The 24521-nt window shown below is 46.9% G+C and overlaps 1 protein-coding gene across 1 annotated transcript in view; it reads right to left on the reverse strand.

The window, feature by feature from the left end:
- Nucleotides 1-988: 988 nt before the first annotated feature.
- The window catches only part of LOC142243181 (serpin B4-like), an 83160-nt gene continuing 59627 nt past the window's right edge, over nucleotides 989-24521 (reverse strand). The window contains exons 5-8 of the mRNA XM_075314822.1: nucleotides 15241-15352; nucleotides 13184-13326; nucleotides 5597-5752; nucleotides 989-1758 (exon numbers count right to left, since the gene is read on the reverse strand). Of these exons, the coding sequence (XP_075170937.1) occupies nucleotides 1357-1758; nucleotides 5597-5752; nucleotides 13184-13326; nucleotides 15241-15352 (813 nt within the window). The 3' untranslated portion in view covers nucleotides 989-1356. The remainder of the gene's footprint in view (nucleotides 1759-5596; nucleotides 5753-13183; nucleotides 13327-15240; nucleotides 15353-24521) is intronic.

Raw genomic sequence — 24521 nt, forward strand, 5'->3', positions numbered from 1 at the left:
GTTATTAGCTAGTGTAAAAATGATGTGTGATGCAAAAAAAAAAAAATGATTTTATAATGACAGTTTTCCAGTGTAAACTGTTTAAAAAATCAGCATCAAAGCCAAAACATCTCTATTTTTGGCAATTAATATTCCCAATTCTATCTACCTTGCTCCCTGCGCCAATGTCTCCCTGTAAATGAAAAAGTGCCTCCTTTTCCAAAACATCTTTACATAAATTAATAGTACAAGCTAAGATTAAAAAAAAAAATCAACTTTGTGATATAAATTTTATTACAGCGAAATATTTATTTCTTTATTTCTCAGACTTCTCTCCATTGCCTATGCCTCATTTGGTAATCACATAGGAACCTAAGTGCTATGATATCTAATACACTGCTCAAAGGGAGAAGAGGAGGACCTGCTCTCCTATTTCTATCCCTTAATTGTAAGGTAGCAGCAGAATGGAGGACATCATACTATACTATGAGCTACACTAGGAGGAGACAAAACACTTACTAGAAGCTGTAGCAGCATCTTTGAGGTTTAGGTTTTCCTACAGCTGTATCTTCCGCTTTATCCTTTCTATAGAGAAGGAGGAGGAGGGAACTGCTAATTTCTCATTGAGCTCATAATCCATCTCTTCTCTGTCTGAAGGGCATATATTTATAGGATGCATTTAAAGTGATCAATGGAAGGAGGATGGAGGAGAAGAGTCTGATAAGTGTCGAAATATGTTTTTTTCTGTAATAAGATATATTACAAAGTTTATTATATTTGCTTGTACATATGATTTATGGACAGTTGTATAATTGGAGGGACAATTTACATCTATTGTGGAAGTGGTTACTATTGTATCTGAATGTATGCAGGGATAGAATATATGTGAAAGTCATTTGATCATTACTTATTTAGGTCTTTATTCTTCTCTAGCATATTCATGTTGTGAGTAATGAGCTGAAATAGACTTATGTGACAGTTTAAGGAAATACATCATTGTAGTCATATGTAAAGCAAACACATTTTACCTTTATTGAAATAAATGTGCATACCATTAGCCTTCTCCACAATTAGTAACATTTGAATCTGTCATAGAGTATGGTAATTATTTAGATAAAATGATAGTACAATTAAAATTTAACACATGCACAAGTTAGATGAAGGTTATAGATCAAGTACAGGATTAAAAAAACATTGTGGCTTTTTTCCAAACACAACCTAACACTCGACCGATGTGTGCGGTGTCGCAGCTCGATGCCATTTATATCAATAGAGCTGAGCTACACTACGGGACATAAATTGTGGCCCCAAATGTAATGCTGTTCCATGGTTGAAAGACAAGTTTTCCTAATCCCATACAATTTTAAATACGTATATTTATGGAGAATGAACCTTCACATGAAAAATAATAGTGTCTGTAGCAATATGTTTGATAAAGCAGAGAAATGGGTGGTTAGCTTTAAATGTACTGGGTGGAGTTAGAGACTTTGGGACAATGGTGGCACCAGTTCCAGCAGCAGCTTCTGTGCCTTCTTCATTAACTTCAAAAAAGCATTTATGAATCAATTGGGACACATATAAGCCTATGTCAGATATGCCGGAGAGATTAGCCTTCTGTTGACTGAAGGCATCCACCATTCCCAAGTTTGTTAAGAATGGAACTAAATCGTAGCTCATCTCTTGCGTGAAACGTGGAATTTGTACGTTTACTCTTGTTGGTGACAAATTTTGGGCATTTGTCCATTGTATTAAAGATTCAGCTGTGATTTGCTCTTCAATCTAAGAAAAAATGCAATAGTAAATGTGTTACAATAGTATTAAGGGTAAGGGTTTAAGTAAGAGTATATGTTATTTAGAGGACGTTCAGTCACATCTAGGCAAAGAATGAAAAAAAATAGGTTAAAATCGATCCTGCTTTGCCATAGTTATTATGATAGCAAAAGTCAGCAAACAGCCTCTTTTACATTAATTCATGTCCAGATTCTGATAACTTTATAAATTCTTAATCCAATATGTAGTTGTGAATACAGCAATCCTCCAAAGAGGGGTACCACTTAGAATTAGAATAATCAAGCAATATTAAGAGGCATAAAATGTAACGTTTAATCTAGTTATATTAAAAGCTTTTTGACAAACTAGTAACCCAAAAGCTCACTGGACTGCGGATACCATCAGCTTCAAGTACAACGTCCAGGGAGCCTATGATATATAACAAAATAAACAAAAAAAACCAACATACATAACGAAAAATTGAGTGTGATAGTCTCACTCAGGGAAGAGACAGTGGTCCCATATATGAGTGCCAAAAAAATTATCAAACTTCACTCAATACAAAAAACCATATAATTTGAGGTGGTCCTCAAAGAGGAATCCACCAATGTAAAAGCTTATTTAAAGAATGAGTTGTAAACAGTCTCACCCATTCATCGCAGCTTGGGGTATACAGAACTTCCTCTGTATGGGTCCTCACAGCATCCAGCTGACCCTATAATATCCCTGAGGAAAACTGATAATGTCTGTTACCCCAATAGCTTCCGCCCTTACAAGGGCAGACCACATCTAACCCTCTCTTAGTGCCCCTACAATGTTCCTGGCCCTCGTCCTCAAAAATTTTGAGATTGACAAAAATTTAGATTTTTAAAAGTTTGCTGCTTTTAGTTTATAGTTACTGACGTGCAATTATAAGCATTTCAAAAGTATTTAAATGTTTGTAGACCAATACATTACCTTTATGCAAAGACTCAATATTTACAGTGTAGACCCTTATTTTTCAAGGCTTCTGCACTTCTCCCTGGCAGCTGGATATGAGCATCAGAGCCAGATCCTGGGTGATGGGAACCCAATCTTGCTAGTCAGTGTTTGGACTTTATCACAATTTATGGGTTTTTGTTTTTCTTCCTTCTTTTGAGGATTAACCAAAGCTTCTTAATGAGATTGAGATCTATAGAATTTTGTTGCCTAAAATTTCAATGTTTTGTTCATCAAACCACTAAGCGATAACATTTGCTTTGTGACATGATATTTCATCTTGCAGGAAACAGCATTGTTCAGCACCAAGTTGCTCCTGGATTATAGAGATGTTGCTGTTGGAGGATGTTAGACATTCTTTATTCATGGCAGAGTTTTTTTTTGCAAACTATAACTGAGCCAATTGCCTTGGATGAAGGAACACCACAAATAAATGGTCTCAGGATACTTTTACTGTTGGCAAGTCATAAGACTCATGGTAGCACTTACTTCTTCTCAGACAGTTATTCTCCCAGACATCCCAAACAGCGGATTTCAACAGAGAAATAACTTTAAACCAGACATCTACAGTCCAATCTGTATACTTCCTGAAGAACGTCAGTTATTAGGAACTAAAGAAATTAGACTGCAGAGGCTTAGGCCGGCATCACACGCACCAATTTATCGTGCGATCGCATGAGCGATCGCACCCGCCCCCGTCGTTTGTGCGTCACGGGCAATTTGTTGCCCGTGGTGCACAAAGTCGTTTAACCCCATCACACGTACTTACCTCCCGAACGACCTCGCTGTGAGCGGCGAACATCCTCTTCCTGAAGGGGGAGGGACGTTCGGCGTCACAGCGACGTCACACAGTGGCCATCCAATAGAAGCGGAGGGGTGGAGATGAGAGGGACGTAACATCCTGCCCACCTCCTTCCTTCCGCATTGCCGGCGGCCGCAGGGATGCTGTGTTTGTTGTTCCCGGGGTGTCACACGGAGCGATGTGTGCTGCCATGGGAACGATGAACAACCGGCGCGCAAAAGGAGGAACAACTTTATGAAAATAAACGATGTGTCAACGAGCAACGATAAGGTGAGTATTTTTGCTCGCTCACAGTCGTTCGGAGGTGTCACATGGTACGATATGTCTAACGATGCCGGATGTGCTTCACGCAATCCGTGACCCCGACGACATATCCCACGATATATCGTACCGTGTAACGCCGCCTTTAGAAGAATAATTGAAGACTGAAGCAAAATTTGTGAAAACCAAAACTTGTGTTGGTCTCAAAACTTATGACTTTGTGGCCCAGATAAATGACTTGTATTTTAAGAGAGAGCTGTTTCACAGTTCTATAGACTTTACTCTTTAAACTTCAGGACTGAGAATTCTAGTTTTCCATGCTTATATAGTGCTGCTTTGGTTATTTGAATATTATAAAGTTTTTTATTTTTGCCAGGCAATGTATCTGAATGTATATAGTCCCATGGCTTTCAGTACCATCTATATGCTGATGACACTCAGATCTACCTCTTGGGCCCAGATGTCACCGATGTGCTGTCCAGAATCCCGGATTTTTCAATCAGCCATATCCTCCTTCTCCTCTCGCTTCCTAACACCCAATGTGACCAAAACTGAACTAATCATCTTTCAACCATCTCACCTCTTTTCCTTACTTGATCTCTCTATTACAATAAATAATATCATGCTCTACCCAGTACCCATATGCCTTGTCCTTTATACTATAAATCCAATCTTCACCCCCCCCGCCATCTCCAGCTCAAAAATATTTCTAGAATCTGTCCTTTCCTCAACTCACAATTAATAAAAATGCTAGTACATGCCCTCATAATCTCCCACCTCAATTACTGCAACATCATCCTCTGTGGCCTCCCTGTTAATTCTCTCGCACACCTCCAGTCCATCCTTAACTCTGCTGCCCGACAAATCCACCTTACTCCTCGCTACTTCACTGCTTCTCCCCTATGTAAATCCCTTCACTGGCTTCCAATTCCTCACCGTATCCAATTCAAACTATTAACACTAACCTACAAAGCTGTCCATAATCTGTCTCCTCCGTATATCTCCAAACTAATCTCCCAATGTACTCCAACATGTAATCTCCAGTCCTCCTAAACTCTCCTTCTCTCCTCCACACTTATTTGTTCCTCATCCAACTGCCTCCAAGACTTCTCCCGAGTATCTCCTGTCCTTTGGAATTCGTTGACTCAACACATCAGATTATCTGCTACACTTGTAAGCTTAAAATGAACCTTGAAATATTATCTGTTCTAGCATGCCTACAGTCTCCAATGATCCCACCGACTCACCACTGCTGAAGCTGCCGCCTCCCAACCACAGAAGCTACTGCCTCACCACTGCCAGAACTGCCACCTCACCACCGCCAGAGCTGCCACCTCACCGCCGCCCCCTCGCAAGGGCAGGGCCCTTTTCTGTCTGTACTAGTCTGTTACTATTGTAACTTGAATATGTATTTTGTATGTAGCCCCTTGTCATGAAATCATGGCATGTCATGTCATAGTGCTCTATAAATAAAAATTAATTATGTGTATATATATATATATATATATATATATATATATAAAAAAAAAATATATATATATATATACACACACAGCATATACTGTATATATACATATATATGTATATATATATATATATATATATATATATATATATATATAAAAATATATATACACACACACAGTATATACTGTATATATACATAGATATGTATATATATATATATATATATATATATATATAAAAATATATATATATAGATATATATAAAATCATATAATACAGGTCTCTACGAAATTAGGGACAGGACAGAATTTAATTATTTTTGATAATATGCCTTCTCACCTTTTCTAAGCCATCAATTTCCTCTGTGAGTAGTATGATCATGGATAGATCTCCAGTTGCATAGGGTAGTTCAATAATTTGTGCACCAATCTCCTCGATTGTACCTAAATTAAATCTTCCAGTTTGGCTCATCATTGGAACTGATATTTCTGACTCCTAAAAGTAAAAAGAGACATTTCTTACCAATTTTTTTGTAATAAAAATTCAAATGGTATGAATATAAGATAAATAAAGACAATAATTTCACATCTTTTTTCAGTAAATCTGTTATTGTTTTAATCTGCTAATATTTCATTATCTTGTTATTATAATCTAAATAACATTTAAAAAAAAAGTTGATTAAGAAATCTTTCAAATCTCTGTAAGAAATCATTGTTACCAAGATTTTAAGATTGATCCAAACGATTGCTTTTCAACCTTTTTTTTACTACTAGAGCCTAATTAGCTTGAATGTGGTGATGCTTGGAGCAAAATTTAAAATTGACGTTATTACAGAATAACATTAAAACAATTAAAAATATAATCAATTATGTTGCTTACAGATATTATTCACTTTTGAACAACTTGCACTATTATTGATCTATGCTATTAATTACTTTTGTGTAGTATTTGGAGATGAGTGAATCTGAACTTTAAAGTTTGGGGTTCATACCGAACAAGGGCTTTTAAAAAATCTCAGTGTTAGAATTATGTGCTGTACGCAGTGCTTTTTTTGTGGTGGTACGCGCCGGTATGGCGTACTGGAAAATATGAAGAGCGCCTCTGGCTCTGTCCACATGGCTAATTTGTAAACTATACAAATTAGCCATGTGGAGCGAAGGCACAAGCCAGAGGCGTCTCTAGGGGGCGCTGGTGGGCTGCCTGATGCGGCGGTGTGGAAGTCTGCCGGGTGGGAGCCGCTATTCTCTGAGCGTGATTGTCACGCTGACAGCCGAACTCATAGAAAGTGCAGCGTGCAGCTTCCACTGCTCAATTGTCCTTGCATCTGTCAGACGCGAGGACAATTGAAGCGGTGATCCCTGGCGCTGACGTCCGGGTCAGCGCGACGGCGGTCATGTGATCAGGTCAGCTGATCAGACTGCTGACCCGGAAGCCAGTACTGCAGCGCGGAGGAGGCAGAGAAACGCTGAGAAGTGCTCCACTGTGGAGCTGAAGAGGACACGGACGGAGGAACATTATGGGGTAAGAGGGGAGTATTTATGAAACAGTATGGGGGAGAGAGGGTGAGGGGAGGGAACTATCTGTGCACACACTATGGGGAGGACAGAGGGTGGGGAATGGGAACCATCTGTGCACACACTATGGGGAGGACAGAGGGTGGGGGAGGGAACCATCTGTGGACACACTATGGGGGGGACAAAGGGTGGGGAATGCGAACCATCTGTGGACACACTGGGGGGGACAGAGGGTGGGGAATGGGAACCATCTGTGGACACACTATGGGGGGGACAGAGGGTGGGGAATGCGAACTATCGGTGCACACACTATTGGGAGGACAGAGGGTGGGGAGGGAACCATCTGTGCACACACTTTGGGGGGGACACAGGGTGGGGAATGCGAACCATCTGTGGACACACTATCGAGGGGACAGAAGGTGGGGAATGCGAACCATCTGTGGACACACTATGGGGGGGGACAGAGGGTGGGGAATGGGAACCATCTGTGGACATACTATGGGGGGGACAGAGGGTGGGGAATGCGAACTATCGGTGCACACACTATTGGGAGGACAGAGGGTGGGGAGGGAACCATCTGTGCACACACTATGGGGGGGACAGAGGGTGGGGAATGTAAACTATCTGTGGACACACTATGGGGGGGACAGAGGGTGCGGAATGGGAACCATCTGTGGACACACTATGGGGGGGACAGAGGGTGGGGAATGGGAACCATCTGTGGACACACTATGGGGGGGACAGAGGGTGGGAAATGCGAACTATCGATGCACACACTATTGGGAGGACAGAGGGTGGGGGAGGGAACCATCTGTGCACACACTATGGGGGGGACAGAGGGTGGGGAATGCAAACTATCTGTGGACACACTATGGGGAGGACAGAGGGTGCGGAATGGGAACCATCTGTGGACACACTATGGGGGGGACAGAGGGTGGGGAATGGGAACCATCTGTGGACACACTATGGGGGGACAGAGGGTGGGGAATGGGAACCATCTGTGGACACACTATGGGGGGGACAGAGGGTGGGGAATGCGAACCATCTGTGGACACACTATGGGGGGGACAGAGGGTGGGGAATGGGAACCATCTGTGGACACACTATGGGGGGGAATAGAGGGTGGGGAATGGGAACCATCTGTGGACATACTTTGGGGGGGACAGAGGGTGGGGAGGGGGCAATATGTATATACACAGTATGGCTGGGGGAGGGAACTATCTGTGCACAGAGTATGGTGGGAAGAGAGGAGGGGGAGGGGGAAGTATCTTTGGACACAGTATGGGGAGAGAGAGGATGAGGTTTCATGCATGGGGAGAGAGAGGATGAGGGGTAAAGCATGGGGAGAGAGAGGATGAGATTTCATGCATGGGGACAGAGAGGATGAGGTTTCATGCAGAGAGGACGTGGAGAAAACTGGAAAGAAATTGTGAGGACACAGAATAAAGAGTGACATGGTATGAGGAGCAAGTGGGCAGGATGGGGAGTGAGGGGAAAAGTATATGGACACACAGGAGGTAGTGAGGAGACAGTAAGGGATGAGAAGAATGTGAGGGGCACAGAATAAAGACTGGGTAGTGGAGGGGGTGGTATGGAGAGGGGGCAGAATGGGAGGACAGTGTGAGGTTATAGCAAGGAGGGGGAGTGTGATGAAGGCACAGTATAAAGACTGGACAGTATAAGGGGACACAGTGTAAAGGACACTGTAAACAGTAGGCTCAGCTTGGAAAAGGGAATATGTAGGCCATGTACCATAAGAGGGACAGTGTGGGTCATATTTTGTGCAGAGAATACTGTGAGGGGCCATTATTTATTCTGGGGCACAGTGTAGGGCAGATATTTTTAAGTAGAAGTATTATAATCATTCTGCTATTTTTAGGGGCATCGTGTCGGGATGTGTTACAGAAGACCGGAGAAGATGGAAATCTGCAGAGACGAGATGTGAATGTGAAAAGTCATCATTGCGTCAGGACAAGATGAAGAATAGAAAGAAATGACTAGAGACAACATCATCTATAAGGTACCTTAATGTAAATGTTTATTTGTGATACTGACAATGTCCTATCATTAAGGCCTTGGTCCCACTTGTGCATTGTTTCTGATGTGAGCACAATGGGACCACCACTGATCAGCTGATTATGGTGCAGGTGTCCGGAAATGCTTATTTCTGGATCTGCTTCGTCCTCAGATAGTGTCCGCGGCCGGGTACTGCACATCTGCCTCATTGATCTTAATAGGAGACTGCTGCCACTATCAGAAGACGGAGCAGATCCAGAACTGAGCACTTCCGGCCACCTGTCACCACCGACACCTAGAGTAGGGAATTGGCGGGGTTGCCAGGTGCCGGACCCCGATCATGACCTATCCTAAGGAAAGGTCAATAATGGTTAAAGTAGTGGACACTCCCTTGTGCTCGTACCCCCCAAACCCCCCCCGCTCCTCAACTCCTCAATGTCGGCCAGCAGCGCCTGACAGCACCCCCCCCCCGCTCCTTGCCTCAGAGATGCGTACCAGGAAATATTTTTTTGCAAAAAAAGCACTGGCGCTGTACGTATGCTAACCCTTTGATCAAGCATTGCTGTGCTCGGGTAAGTTTGGTGTTCAGCCTAGTGCAAGACGCTTACAGTATCTGAATGGCTCTCATGGGGGGTATAAACAATGTTTTCGGATGTTGTGCGTCCAAAAAAACCCAAAAAATAAAACTCCGTCTTCCCTCCCCAGAAAAGCTCTGTTTATGGCTGGCTGCATGCAGGCAGGAGACCCAAACTGCCCAATCAGTGACTTCCAATGGGGTTCGGGTAAAGTCCAGGTCGAGAACAGAAATTTATCTAAACTTCGGCTGAACCCGAAGAAGCCGAACTTTCATGGTTTCACTCATCTCTAGTCATATTCTGTATTGACGATTTTACAAATGATATTTGTCTGTAAAATTTAACTTTTGTGAAGAGGGTAATACAGCACTGCTAGAATATTTTTTGAGGGAATACAGCATTAAGTATGTTGAAATCCAATATGCTTAAATGGAATTTGTTGGTAAGTTTGACTTCCTAAACCATTTATTTGCACATGTAGCCCAGATAAAGATAAACTCATTTGTGTCTTTATATTGTCAATCTGTTGCCTGACTCTTGAACCCCCACCCCCCACACATTTTTAGCAGCATGTAAATGATGTTTTAAGTGCTATGGGGAGGCCGAATGCAATTAAATAGTGATGGGCGATCCCCCCGATGGTTGGGATCGGGAGCCTCGCCCGATCGTTTTGTAAAGATCGAGATTGGATTCGAGATAACAGGATCTTGTGTCCGATCACCGATCTCAGGCTTTACAGTTATGGGATGGGGTGGGGCGGGCTGTAAAATAAAGAATATAGTTAATAATAAACATTGTCATTATGCATACAGGTCTCGTAATGCGTCCTGCAGACTGTCTCCCGGCTGCTGCTTCCACGTCCAATCATTGCTGTGCCACCGGTAACCAGCACTGACTTACAGGACCTTCAATGACGTCATAGCCATGTGACGAGTCTGGTATGAATGTTGAACAGACATTGGCTTACAGACTGGTCACATGACTATGACATCATCGAAGGTCCTTTTAATTGAACTATGACTGTCACTAGGCGAGTGTCACATCACGGCGCACAATCTCCCCACAGGAGCGGATCAGCTGCATATATTTCCATGCAGCTGAGGCACTCCTGTCCAGAGATTGTCAGGCCATGCGGGGTGATGCCAATACGAGACTACACGAGTCCTACCCTCAGTGTTAACTTTGCTACATTGTGCTGTACAGAGCGATGTACCAGAGATGACAATGGTCTCTGCTTCTCACTGTGTATAGACTGTGTCTTTACAGAGTGATGAAGCAGACTTGACATTGCTGTCCCTGTGAATTACGTCGGACTAAGAATTTTTTTTATAATAAAGATGGAGTCTCTAAATGTTTTTTTTTTGTTTTATTTCTAATAAAAAAAAAATTCTGTGTTTTTTATTGTTTTACTGTTTACAAGAAATTCATGGTTGCCATGTCTAATTTAACGCCATGAATTTCGGGCTTAGTACTATCTGAGAATACAAAGCTGGTATTAACCCCTTTATTACCGAGCGTGCCAGCGCCACCAGAGCCACTGGACAAGCCAGGTAAAGCGCCTGGAAATGGCACTAAGAAACAATGTGCCAGTTCCAGGGGCGGCTGTGGGCTGTGGAGAATCCCAGCCCCCTGCTGCGTGGCTTTACCTGACTGGTGATCAAAATACGGCAGGAGCCCACACATTTTTTTTTTATTATTTTTTTAAATAAATAAAAAAAAAATGAATGGGCTTCCCTGTATTTTGCTTGCCAGCTGAGGAAATGACAGGCAGATGGGGGTGGCAGCCCGTAGCCGTCCACATTATCTGTGCTGAGAATCAAAAATACCGCGGAGTACTACGTTATTTTTTCTAATGATTTATTTTTATACAACTATATATTGTGCACATTATATATACCACTGCAAAATTGTAAGTTTTTCTGATTTTTCTTTTTGTAGGTATATGTTTGAGTAGAATGTAAATTGTTCTTTTATTCTATAAACTACTGAAAACATGTCCCCGAATTTCCAAGCAATACATTTTGTATTTATTTTCTGAAAATAGGAGTTTATAGAATAAAACAACAATTTACAGTTTACCCAAAAATATACCTAATTATAGCCGCACATATATATATATATATATATATATATATATATATATATATATATATATATATATATATATATAAAATGTACCCGATATACATAGTTGTATAAAAATAAATCATTAAAAAAAATGACGTAGCGCTCCGCAGTATTTTTGATTCTCAGCACAGGGAATGCGGATGGCTACCACCCTCATCTGCTCCCGCCATATTTTGATTGCCAGTCAGGGAAAGCCAGGCAGCTGGGGACTGGGATTCTGCGCAGCCGCCCCTGAAAATTGTTTCTTAGCACCATTTCCAGGCGCTTTATCTGGCTCGTCCAGTGGCATTGATGGCGCTGGCATGCTGGGTAATAAAAGGGTTAATACTAGCTTTGTATTCTCAGATGGTACTAAACCCGAAATTCATGGTGTCACGCTAAATTAGACATGGCCACCATGAATTTCTAGTGAACAGTAAAAAAAAAAAACACAACACAGAGAATTTTTTTTTATTATTAGAAATAAAACAAAAAAAATGTAGAGACTGCATCTTTATTATAAAAAAAATCTTAGTCACACGTAATCCACAGGGACAGCAATGTCAACTCTGCTTCATCACTCTGTAAAGACACAGTCTATACATAGTGAGAAGAGATCATTGTCAGCTCTGCTACATCGCTCTGTACAGAGTGATGTAGCAGAGCTGACATTGAGGGTATGACTCGTGCAGTCTCGCATTGGCATCACTCCACACGGCCTGACAATCTCTGGACAGGAGTGCCTCAGCTGCGTGGAAATATATGCAGCTGACCCGCTCCTGTGGGGAGATTGTGCGCCGTGATGCAACACTTGCACAGTGACAGTCAAAGTACAGTTATCAGGACCTTCGATGACATCACAGTCATGTGACCAGTCTGTAAGCCAATGTCTGTACAACATTCACACCAGACTGGTCACATGGCTATGACGTCATTGAAGGTCCTGTAAGGCAGTGCTGGTTACCAGTGGAACAGCAATGATCGGACTCGGAAGCAGCGGCCGGGAGATAGTGGGTCTGCAGGACGTGTCGCGGGACCTGTAAGAATGATCATAATGTTTTTTGATAATGTGTTGTTTTTTGTTACAGCCCCTGGACCCGATCTGTAAGACGAACTTCCCTGGAAAGCTTGTGATCGGGATCGTGTACACAATCACTATGTGATCGGTACAATCTCCGACCTTTACAGATTGGGATCGCCCATCACTACACTTAACTAAATTCTTTCTCTGTGGGTCAGTAACATTTTTGGCGCCTCTCTCTGTTGACCAATGGAAATCGCTTGCCTGTGGAGATCAGTGGTCTCCTCACTTTTGTGAACTAACTTGCCCTTCTGAGGTGTCAGTATTCTGCAGCTCATGTGCACTAGAATATTGAAGACTGTGCCTTTATAGGAGCAAATTAGGGCACAGAAGGGAAGAGACCGTTGATCTGTCCAGGCACGCTATTTCATGGCTAGTCCACAATGTCAAAAATACATCAGCTATCAATCAATTATTTTTTCACTGGGCTGCACCTGCATATAAACATTTATTTTTGGGTGGGGCATCAAACTTAATAACAGACACCATTTAAGTTTTTTTCTTCCCATCATCTACCATTGAGGAAGATTTAGAAGATCACCAAATACAATAAAACAATAATTAACCAGCTGATCCACCAAAATCAATTAAGTGTTATTATTTTATATAATATTATATACAGCTGTTTGTTTACCTTTGTGGTATAAAATGGAGCATTTTTTGTATTTTCCTTATCAAACTTTTTCTGCCATTGACATTTAAAATAAACAGCATTTGTTAAGACTAATGAGGCTGATTTGTCCAGTGAACCTTCAGGAAATAGTTCTTTAATTTTACCTGTAAGAAAATATAGAAAATGTATGTAGCACATTTGCTCATACTTGTACAAAGCATATTTTTTTAAAGAAGGATTTTCATTGAATGGGCTAATGGTCCAATGGTCCAAATGTTCATGCAATACGACGTTGGCTGATGGGATAGTGTCACATATTACCATATTTGTTTTCATATACTGAATTAAAACATATTAAATAGCACCTAGAGTGAGGATACCTGACAAACTGTCTTTTTGGTGGCTTAACTAGTTGTAGCCATCAAAGAATACAACTTTGTGTTATGTTTTACAACTTGGACAGTAATTTTACATACCGCAGTAGATGTTTTCTCTTTTTAAATCATGACAACCAAAAACCAAGGCCAAGTCAACCTGTAATTGGCTACAGCAGAACAAAGGGAAGGTTCTGGAGTGGCCACCTCAGTCTCCTGACCTCAATATCGTTAAGCCACTTTGAGGAGAACTTAAGTGTGCAGTTCATGCAAGAAAGCCAAGGAATTTACAGGAGCTGGAGGCTTTTTGCCAAGAAGAATGGGTAGCTTTACCATCTGAGAAAATAAAGAGCCTCATCCACAACTACCACAAAACACTTCAACCTGTTATTGATGTTAGTGGGGGCAATACATGGTATTAAGAATTGGGGTATGTGAACCTTTGATCAGGGTCATCTGGATGTTTTTGGCCATTCAAACTCATTTGTATCAATGTCTGTGCACGTTATCAGGCCAAAATCACCAGAATATGAAGAATGGTCAAGAAAGCAAAAAATCTGCCAGGGTATGTAAACGTTTGAGCACAACTGCATTTAACATAATTTTAACACTTTGTGCAATCTGGTTTAAAAACATTTTTTTACATGATGATGTAATGGTGGTCAAAAAAAGCTACATTTTTTTTTCAATGTTATATTTCTTTAATTTACTTCATTGGGGCCTTTGGCAGACCTAGGGCTTTTGGCAAGCTACCTTTTCCAATGAAAATCAACTGTTTTCTGATTACTAAAAATGGTAGCTCCATCCATCCAGCAAGTCTCTTAGCTGTTGCAGTGGTTTGTAACTGAGGCTATTAACACTAGAAGTCCCAGAAATATCGAGCTCCCCCCTGAAGTCCCGAAAAAGGGTCAAATGACCCTTAGTCCAAACTGTAATTAAGGCCATTACTGTCGCACCACAGGAGGTTGGAAAACAACAACCTCCTGTGGTGCGACATTAATGGCCTTAATTACAGAACAAAAGACGGTGATTATAGGTGGTTAGCTAAAATCCTTCAGGTCATTCGACCCGTCTCTGGGTTCCAAAGGTAGAAATGTTAAATGACCCCTCTCTGGGACCTCTAGTGTTAAGGGTATGAATGACTGGGATCACAGCTGTTAAAGTAGAATGTTCCTGTGCCCGTGCCAACCACTATACATACTAATGCATCCTACTGCAAGAAAAATAAAGCAATTTCTGGGTAAAGTATTTCTATTCTTTGTATAGGGTTAAAATATGAAACTTAGGCCTTGATTCATCAGAATGCTTATGCCAAAAATCTGGCATAAAATAGTCTGAAGAGAAGCAAAATATTTGCCAAAAGTGAGGTTGCGCAAAAATGGTGCAATTTTAATGTCTTTACACCAGTGTTGGCAAGCTCTGCCAAGTTGGGAAAAGCTGGCGCAGGACAGAGTATGGTGACACCTCTAATTAATGAGGATCTGGAGCGAACTTTACACCACAAATCTTATTTCAGTCATAGTCCTGGAGTCATGGCATGCTCCGCTTAAATCAGGCACCTCAGACTCCAGCAAGTCTCCACTTTATGTCCAATGTTAACAGCACCAACTTGATTAATCAGGTTTAAAATTTAATATCATCAATTTTTGTTGAAACAGTTTTGCGTTGGTTTGGAGCTTGCCATATCATAAATATAACGCATACCTCCTGTCTTCTCATCCACCCATGAGTTTATTTTTTGCCTTGTTTTTTCATCTTGAAAATCAACTGCTTCAACTTTTGCCTCATAAAGTGTCTCAGCAGATTTCAAATAATCCTGAAGAGAATGAGGTAAAAAAATCAAAGTAATTAACTTTATTCCTAGACAGACTCTTTGGTAAATGATAGGATTCATTTGCTAATGCAGAATAAATATGTCAAAGAATTTCAAGTTTTTAAAGGGAATCTGTCAGCAGCTTTTTGCTCTCATCTGAAAACAGCATGATGTAGGCAAAGAGATCCTGAATCCAACAGTGTATTACTTAGGATATGTGCGCACTCTGCAGAATTAGTGCAGAAATTTTATGCACCAAAAAACACACCTTGTGTCAGAAAAACACGTCAAGAAAAATGCATGCATTTTTGGGTACTTTTTTTTGCCATGTATTTTTTGTTAACTCAATGCCTGGAAGGGCAAAAAACTGCAGGAAAAATGCACCAATATTTTATATGCTGCAGATTTTTTTCTCCACATAAAACTGCAAGGAAACAGAAGCAATATGCGCACAACACTTCAAAATTCTCATTGACTTTGCTGGCATAACAATTTGGGCAACAATCTGCACAATAAACTGCACCAAATCTGCAACAAAACACTCAGCGTGTGCGCACAGCCTTAGATTACTGAGTGAGCTGAGAAAGCTGCCCCCGCTGACACCAGGCTATCAATAAAGATTGAACATTGGTAGTGAGGTGGCAGAGTAGGGGCTCCTTCGGACCGCCATGCATGTGACCATATAGTCTGAGTAATGATAAACAAACATTCTAGGAAAACAACAGCTCTGACATTGACCCTGAATTCTATGTTTTAACCTGTACAGCATGCTGTCTTCACATAACATAGCAAAAACCTGCAGTCAGAATCTATTTAACCCCTTAAAAGGGTTCTCTGAGAATGAGTTAAAGTGAAGTCCCTGGTGTAACTCAAATTATAGCTCATCCTAATCGCATGTCTGTACAGACTGAAGATATATAGCTCTTAAGAGCTGTGCGTGAGCTGTATCACACATAAATCAGTCAGCTGCTTGAATCGCAGGCTGTCATATATGAAGTATACAGTATCTCTTCTCCACTTAGCACAATGAGGTTAAGGATACCCAACTTCATCCTCCTTAGTGCTTATTTACTTTCCTGTTGAGAAAGCCATGGACCCCATAGGGGGGAGGGGCGACATGACCAGAGGGAAGGGAGGGAGTGAGGGGTTAATAAAGGTATAATGAGGGGCATTATGGGAAGGTATAGGGGATTGGTGGAGAAAAGGATCCCTGTAGGGGAGGGGGGGGAGTATAAAAGCGATGAGGGAGGGTCTTACCTCCCCTTTTGGACTCCGGACGGCGACAGATTGAGAGACCCAGGACCAGGACCACAAGGACCAGCATGGCGGACCTCCAGGAGCTGAATCGGCTGATTAGAGCGGCGATGGCGGTGCACGGGGCCCAGGCAGTGCAATCCCACGTCAGGGCTGCCTGTGTGTCCCCGTCGGCACCTGCCCCTTGTTCCCCCCCTCGCCGTGGGCGGCGTTCCAGGCCCCCTGTGCGGTACTCTCCGGGTGCGGGGGGAGCAAGGAGGCCAAGTGAGAGCCCCCTCCGGGACCCTCCGCGGCGGGGCGGGCAGCGGCAGCTCCCTGCGTCCGCTCCGGCCGCCGGGAGGAATCTCCGACGCGGCCGCGACGGCCGAGAAGGGGGCGTGGCCAGCCCGGGGCCTTCTTCCTGTCTCAGGCCTCGGGCTGGAGTGCAGAGCCCAGCGGCGTCTCCCGGCCGGGAGCGAGCCCGGCGCTTGAATGAGGCCAGCGGTGGCCTGGATGGAGGCGGGCCCGGCCTGGGGCCTACTTCCGGTCCCAGGCCGCGGGCTCGAGTGACCAGGCCGGCGGCAGCCCGGGGACCGGGCCGAGCCCTGCATGAATCGGAGGCACGGAGAGGGGGCGTGTCCAGCCTGGGGCCTGCTCTGGACGCCGGGCCCCCGGCGGTGGGGCACGTCCCGGCGGCTGCTCCTGATCAGGAGCGTGCCCGGCTGATGGAGGCCAGCAATACCCCCCGGGGACGTTGGGGGGGCCGGGCGCAGGCAGCCAGCAGGGGGACCGGTGTGGGCAGGCGCCACCCGGATACCTGCACGGCTGCAGAGGAGAGGAGGGACGGTGGGACCCCCGCAGGGCGCGCCAGGTCCCTCGGGTCATCAGCTCTGCGCCCGGCGGACGCGGTCTCCCTCGGGGGGGGGAGGACCCAGCGGGAGGTCTCGGTTGGAGGCCCGGGAGGGCGGGAACCGGCGGTGGGGAGCCCCCTGAGCTCGGGGAGAGGCTCCTCCAGGAAGAGGACTCGGTCGGCGGCGGCCCAGGGGACAGGACGGTCTTGTGGGCTGTCGCCGCAAAGAAAGCAGCGGACGCCCACCGCCAGTGCCCACGCGGCTGCCCAGGAGGGTGGCTGTGGTGGAGGGGACGCATCGGCTGCGTCCTCTGGAGCTGGGACGGTGGAGGACGGCTACAGCGAAGAAGAAGAAGGAGCCCTCAGGTCGGGGGATGAATTCGAGGAGCCGCTGGCGGACGACATCGCAGTATCGAATTCCGTCTCCGCGTCACGGTCGGGTGAGCTAGCCGTGGATTCGGCATTGCTTGCGGCGCGGGGTGCGGGTGCTGGGGAGGTGGCTGCGGGCACGGCAGTGCCAGAGGGGTCAGTTTTACTTAGCCAGTTGCTGGGGCTTTTGCAGGGTTTAGCGCGCGCGCCGGCGGCGGCGACGGCCTGGACAGGGTCGGCGGTGGATGGCGCGGCGGCGGCTAGCGGCGAGAAGGTGTCGGTGGGGGCGGGTGTAGGTAGCGGAGTAGTGGAGACTGCAGGCGAAAAAGCGGGAGAAAAGGAAAAGGAAAAGGAAGATGAGGTGGTGCGGCTGGATGATAGGGCTAAGAGCGAGGTGTATGTGTGCTTTGAGGGACCGCTAGGGGCGCACCTCAAAAAAGAGGTGAGGGAAAAAATTTGGAAAGGGGAGTATGTGGAGATATTTTCCCTGCTGCCCCTGGAGAAATTTAACCTAGACAAGGTGAAGCCGAGCGATTCCAAGAAGGAAAAGGAGGAGGAAGAAAAACGCCGTTATAGGCTCATTCCTCGTTCCTTTTCCAATTGGTTGCAGGCGTTCGCAATTTTGGCTAGCGTGGTGGGGGAAAAGGAGCCGGAGCACTGCTCGGCTCTATTTGGCTATATGGATGCAGTCGGGGAGGCGTATCGCACGTACGGGGGTTTGGCATGGCTGCGGTATGATGAGCAGTTTAGGCAGCGGAAGGCGTTGCGGCCCGGCATGCGATGGGACCATAAGGACATTTCCTTATGGATGCGCTTAATGGCGGCCCCGAGCCAGCCCTTTCGTGGCGGTGCCGGGGGACCGGGCGCCGGGCCCTCGGGGATTCAGAAAAAGGGATTGTGCTGGCAATTTAACGAAGGCCAGTGCAAATTTGGCGCAGCGTGTAGGTTCAAGCATGAGTGCTCCGGCTGCGGGGGGGGACATAGCTTGTCCAAATGCTTTAAAAAAGGGAGAGGCAAGGCTGGGGACGGGTCTGGAAAAAGGGAGGACGCCGGTGAAAATAGAGGCGATGGCGCCGTTTTTAAGTAGGTACCCGGACGGGGCAGCGGCGTCGCTTTTGCGGTTTGGTTTTTTGTACGGTTTTCGGATTCCGTCGGCGGTTGAGGCGTTGCCTCCGGTTTGTCGCAACTTACGGTCGGCGAGGGACCACCCTATGGTTGTGGGTGAGAAGTTGGGTAAAGAGGTTGAGCTGGGCAGGATGGGGGGGCCATTTGAGAGCCCTCCGTGCAGTAATTTGGTGGTGTCCCCGCTGGGGGTGGTGCCAAAGAAGGAGCCGAATAAATTTCGGCTCATTCATCATCTTTCATTTCCGGAGGGGTCGTCTGTGAATGACGGCATTGCGCCGGAATTGTCGGCAGTGTACTACGTCTCGTTTGACAAAGCGTTGGACTTGGTACGGGCGGCAGGACGCGGTGCATTGATGGCAAAGGCGGATGTAGAATCGGCGTTTCGTTTGTTGCCGGTGCATCCGGAGAGTCAGCACCTTTTGGGTTGCTGGTGGAACGGGAAGTTTTATGTTGATCGTTGTTTGCCCATGGGCTGTTCGATTTCTTGTTCATATTTTGAGGCGTTTAGCTCCTTTGTTGAGTGGGTGGTGCGGGACGTGTCCGGCTTGTCGTCCATTATTCATTATTTGGATGATTTTCTGTGTGTTGGTCCGGCGGGTTCCATGGTTTGCGCTGGTTTGTTGTTCGCCTTGCAGAGAGTGGCGGATCGGTTCGGGATCCCTTTGGCGCAGGAAAAAACGGAGGGGCCGGCGCCGGTTATGCGGTTCCTGGGGATTGAGATCGACTCGCTGGCCATGGAATGTAGGTTGCCAGAGGACAAGATTGTGGATTTGCGGAGTGCGGTTGCAGCAATGCTGGCAGCAAAAAAAGTGCGGCTTAAGGTGGTGCAGTCTTTGCTTGGAAAGCTGAATTTTGCATGCAGGATTATGCCGATGGGGCGTGTTTTCGCCAGGAGGTTGGCGGCAGCTACGGCAGGCGTACGGTCATCGGCGCATTTTGTGCGGGTCACGCGGGAGATCAAGGCAGACTTGTTGGTTTGGGACGTCTTCTTGCGACATTTTAACGGCCGCACTTTGTGGTTGAAGAAGGTGGTGCCCAATGATGCTCTGGAACTATATACGGATGCGGCCGGGTCGGCGGGTTTCGGCGCCATTTTTCAGGGTCATTGGTGTGTGGGAAGGTGGCCCGAGGATTGGCGACAGGGTGGCCTTGTCAAAAATCTGGCCCTGCTCGAGTTGTTTCCAATCGTGGTGGCGGTGGAGTTGTGGGGGTCGCAATTTTCGGGACGAAAGGTGTGCTTCCATTGCGATAATCAGGCAGTTGTACATGCAATCAACAGCTTGTCAGCGAAATCTGGACCTGTAGTAGCATATTTGCGGCATTTGGTGCTCAAGTGTTTGCTGTGGAATATTCATGTGGTTGCAAAACATGTGCCGGGGGTGGATAACGGGGTGGCTGACGCTTTATCTCGTTTTCAGTTCCACAGGTTTCGGGAGTTACTGCCGGGGGCGGACGAGGTCGGAGCGGTGTGCCCAGAGGAATTGTGGAGCCTGGTGAGGCAGTGATTGCGGGTTTGATTAGGAATTCGGTGACCGAGGTGACTTGGTGCCGTTATGCTAAGGTGTGGGTTGAGTGGCAGGCAGTGCTGGGCGAGATGTTTGGTAACGGGCGAGCGGATTATTTACTGGCGCTCTTGGCATTGGTGAGTGAGGATTTTAGGGCTGGGAGGTCAGCGTCGGCGGTGGCGATTAGGGTGGCGGCCGTGGCCTTCTGGTTAAAGGTTAGGGGTGTGCAGGACGTTTCAAGGGACTTTCGGGTACGGCAAGCATTGAAAGGTTTTCGGAAAGGGGTGAAGGTGCGGGACACTAGGCGGCCCATTTCATTGGACTTGTTACGGCGTTTGGTGGATGGTTTGCAGGGGATTTGTGTCTCAGTGTATGAGACGGTGTTGTTTAAAACTGCTTTCGTGTTGGCTTTTTTCGGGGCTTTTCGGATAGGAGAATTGGTGAGCCCGTCAAGGGTGATTGGGGGTGGTGTGCTATTCGAGGATGTGTCGGTAGAGGGACGGAGAGTGGAGTGTCGGCTTCGGCGGTCCAAGACGGACCAGATGGGTCGGGGCAGGTTGGTAGTGTTGTATGCGGTGCAAGGGGATGGCTTGTGCCCGGTGCAGGTGGTGAGTCGGTTTTGTGGTCTGCGGGGCGGTCTTCCGGGCCCGCTGCTACGTCACGAGGACGGGGCTTGGTTGTCTCGTTATCAGTTTGTGGCAGTGCTGAGGAGTTGTTTGCGCTGGGCGGGTGAGCGCCCAGAGGATTATGGGTCCCATTCGTTCAGGATTGGGGCGGCTACCGAGGCTTCTCGTTGGGGTCTTGGAGATGACATGGTGAGACGGATTGGTCGGTGGGAGTCCTCTCGTTTTCGTGGTTATGTGCGCCCGCAGTTATTATCTCGTTGAGGGTTCTGATGGGGAGTTGTTTGTTTGCCGTTAGGTTTTGTTGTTCTTTGTTGCAATCTGGAGTGCTGGTGTTGTTGTTAAAATTGTTTCCTTTATTGTAGGAGTGTGTCTGGTCTGGATCCTGGGGCACTCGTTCGTTTTTTGGGGGGCCCGTCGGGCCGACGCTCGCCCGAATGGTCGGCAGTTGGGTCTGGACAGGTCGCTGGCGTCGGTCAAGTGGATTGGAGTGCGGGGCATGGAATGGAGCAGGGTCGTGCCGGAATTCGAGTACTATTGTAGGATGGACAGACCCCCGAACGTGTTGGTTTTGCACGTGGGGGGTAATGACCTGGGTTCGCGGGCATCCCGCGATCTGATTCGGGACATTAAGATCGACCTACTGCGGTTATGGGCAAGGTATCCGGGCCTGGTAGTGGTGTGGTCGGATATTGTGGCCAGATTATGGTGGAGGGGGGCCCGGTCGGTTGAGAAGATTAATCGCGCCCGGGCACAAGTGAACAGGGTGGTTGCGCGTTTCGTGCGGAGAAACGGCGGCGTGGTGGTGAGGCATGTGGACCTGGAATCGGCGAAGTGGCAGTTTCGGAGAGGTGATGGGGTTCATCTTAATGACATTGGTTCTGATTTATGGGCCCTGGGTTTGCGGGATGGCGTGGAGCAAGCCTTGGGCGTGTGGCGGGTCCAGGCCACGTAAGTGTCACGTGTCCTGTCCTGTGGCGGGGGTAGGTCTGGTCCAGAAGCGGTTGGAAGGGATTTGTAGCTGGACCGAGAGGCACTGTCTTGGTATGGTGTCTCTGGGTTCCGGGAAATTGCAGGCACGGGGTTCTGCAAAGTTTGGGGGGTATTAATCCGTGGGGTGATTAATACCTCATCTCTGGGTCGGAGTGTTGCGGCCAGGGATTTGGTGTAGGAAAGGGTTTCTGGACCGGGCCTACATAGGGTTTCATGTACCGTTTATTATTATGTGTTACCTATTATTGTGTGTTTGGGGGTCGCCCGTTGGACGGCGCCCCCTTTGTGGTAGTATGTTAATAATAGGTAATAAAGGCTGCTGTGGCCAATTTGTTTAACCAAGTCGCATGCAGTCGGTGTATTATTTTTAGGTTAAGTTTTAAGGGGTATAGTAACCATCACGACCGGAAAATCCTTCCTCAGTGGTCAAGAAAGCCATGGACCCCATAGGGGGGAGGGGCGACATGACCAGAGGGAAGGGAGGGAGTGAGGGGTTAATAAAGGTATAATGAGGGGCATTATGGGAAGGTATAGGGGATTGGTGGAGAAAAGGATCCCTGTAGGGGAGGGGGGGGAGTATAAAAGCGATGAGGGAGGGTCTTACCTCCCCTTTTGGACTCCGGACGGCGACAGATTCCCGCCCACCCTCCCTTTTTTGCGTTTGTGAGTTTGTTTAACTATGTTCAAAAAAAAAAAAAAGGAATTATTATAAAAGGAATGTATGTTTTGTCGCAGCAGCGGGGGTAGGTCTGGTCCAGAAGCGGTTGGAAGGGATTTGTAGCTGGACCGAGAGGCACTGTCTTGGTATGGTGTCTCTGGGTTCCGGGAAATTGCAGGCACGGGGTTCTGCAAAGTTTGGGGGGTATTAATGTGAAACCCCACAGGTGCTGTGCCGGTGCATTACCTTCAGGGACTCCACTCGGCTGGATCTTGTCACAGGTAGGAGATCTTCTTCTTGTCGTGACGCCACTCTCAGAATTGCGGTCAGTGGGGGACCGCCACTGCAGGTTGAGGGACGCCTGGGGCTGATGGTGAGTGCAGTTAGTTGGAATAGCCTCCTGAGAGTGAGGCAAGCCCCAGGGCCCTGTGTAGGTGCGTAGTACCACAAGGCGCAGAATAACTCCACACTCGCAGAATGTCTTTCAGGGGTTTTACTCACTTCAGATGGCAGGGTGAGTAACCCGGGCGTAGCTGGGATGAACCAGGCTGGAACCAGGTATCCTTCAGGCTGACTTCTGATGGTGACTACCAACTCGCCTTCCTTAGCCCTTGGTGGTTTGGGGTAACCCCGACTTTTAGTCCCTATGGGGGTCACCCAGGGAAGTTGCTGAAGCCTCTCTCCCCTTCGATTGCCGTTTGCTTGTTGCCTGGGCCAGATCACTCCAGCTGCTTGCCTCCTGTGAACTGTGGGCCCTAACCGTGGCTACGTGGCTGCGGCTTTTAGGTGTTGTGGTGTGGGCTTTGAGGGCCCCACACCGGCAGGTTTAGCAGGGAAAGGTGGATCTATCCCCGCTCCGGGATCTGCCGCCCGTTTGGGCCTGGTTCTCCCTAGCAGTCTCCTTACTTCCCACTCCGTGCTCTTCTCTCTAGCTGAGATGGGTTTCGGGTAGCACTCCTAGTTGACCGTTCTCCCCCGTCGGTAGCCACTGCGCGGACGCTGTCAGACTACAGCAGCCCAGGGGAAGGGGTCAGCTCTCCTCGGAGCTCCCTGGACTCTGCTCTGAACCGGCTCACATCTGGGACCTTCACTGCTGCTCCTGTCTGAGCTTCACTTTCCTGCTCCTCACTCCTCCACACTCTGCTGCAGACTCTAGACTGTTTACTCCTCCTTCTCTTTTCCCTTTTTGTGCCTGCCTACGCCACCTAGCAACCAGACTCTCTTACCACACCCCTTGAGAGGAGATGGAGGCTTTTGGCCCCCTCCACTATTCCAGTGAAGGTGAAGGCTTTTCCCCCTCCTCGGATCCCCAGGGGTCCTCTCATGGGTACATGTGTGAGACCTGATCACTATGCGCCTGTGTTCCACACCCCGGTCAGCCTTCTGGATTACCTGTATTGTACTGTCCCCAGCATGGGTGCAGTACTCAGTGGTGCCTGACCAGGTCAGGGGCGCCACATTCCCCCTTAGTTATCACCAGCACGTCCTCGGGCTGCAAGACAACATTTTAAAAATGCATAAAACATTAAAACATGTAAAACATTTTAAAAGCACCAGGTACCATACATCACCACCCTCCACCCACAAGTCCGTTAACCCACCCAAACCCTTTCAGGAGGCAGGTCACCGGTCCTTTTGGTAACCAGATCTGGGCCATCTACTTCCCCAGACCTTTCCTCCAATCTGCCTCTCCCGTTGGCCGCGCCTTCAGCCACTTCTGGCAGGATGTAGAGGCGGCTTTCATGGGCTGGTGGTTTCAGGGTATACCTGGCTTGGTGGATCCGCGCCTTCAGCCTCTTCTGGCAGGATGTAGAGG

Source organism: Anomaloglossus baeobatrachus, chromosome 6 (assembly GCF_048569485.1).
Source record: "Anomaloglossus baeobatrachus isolate aAnoBae1 chromosome 6, aAnoBae1.hap1, whole genome shotgun sequence".
In the NCBI taxonomy this organism is placed as follows: Eukaryota; Metazoa; Chordata; class Amphibia; order Anura; family Aromobatidae; genus Anomaloglossus; species Anomaloglossus baeobatrachus.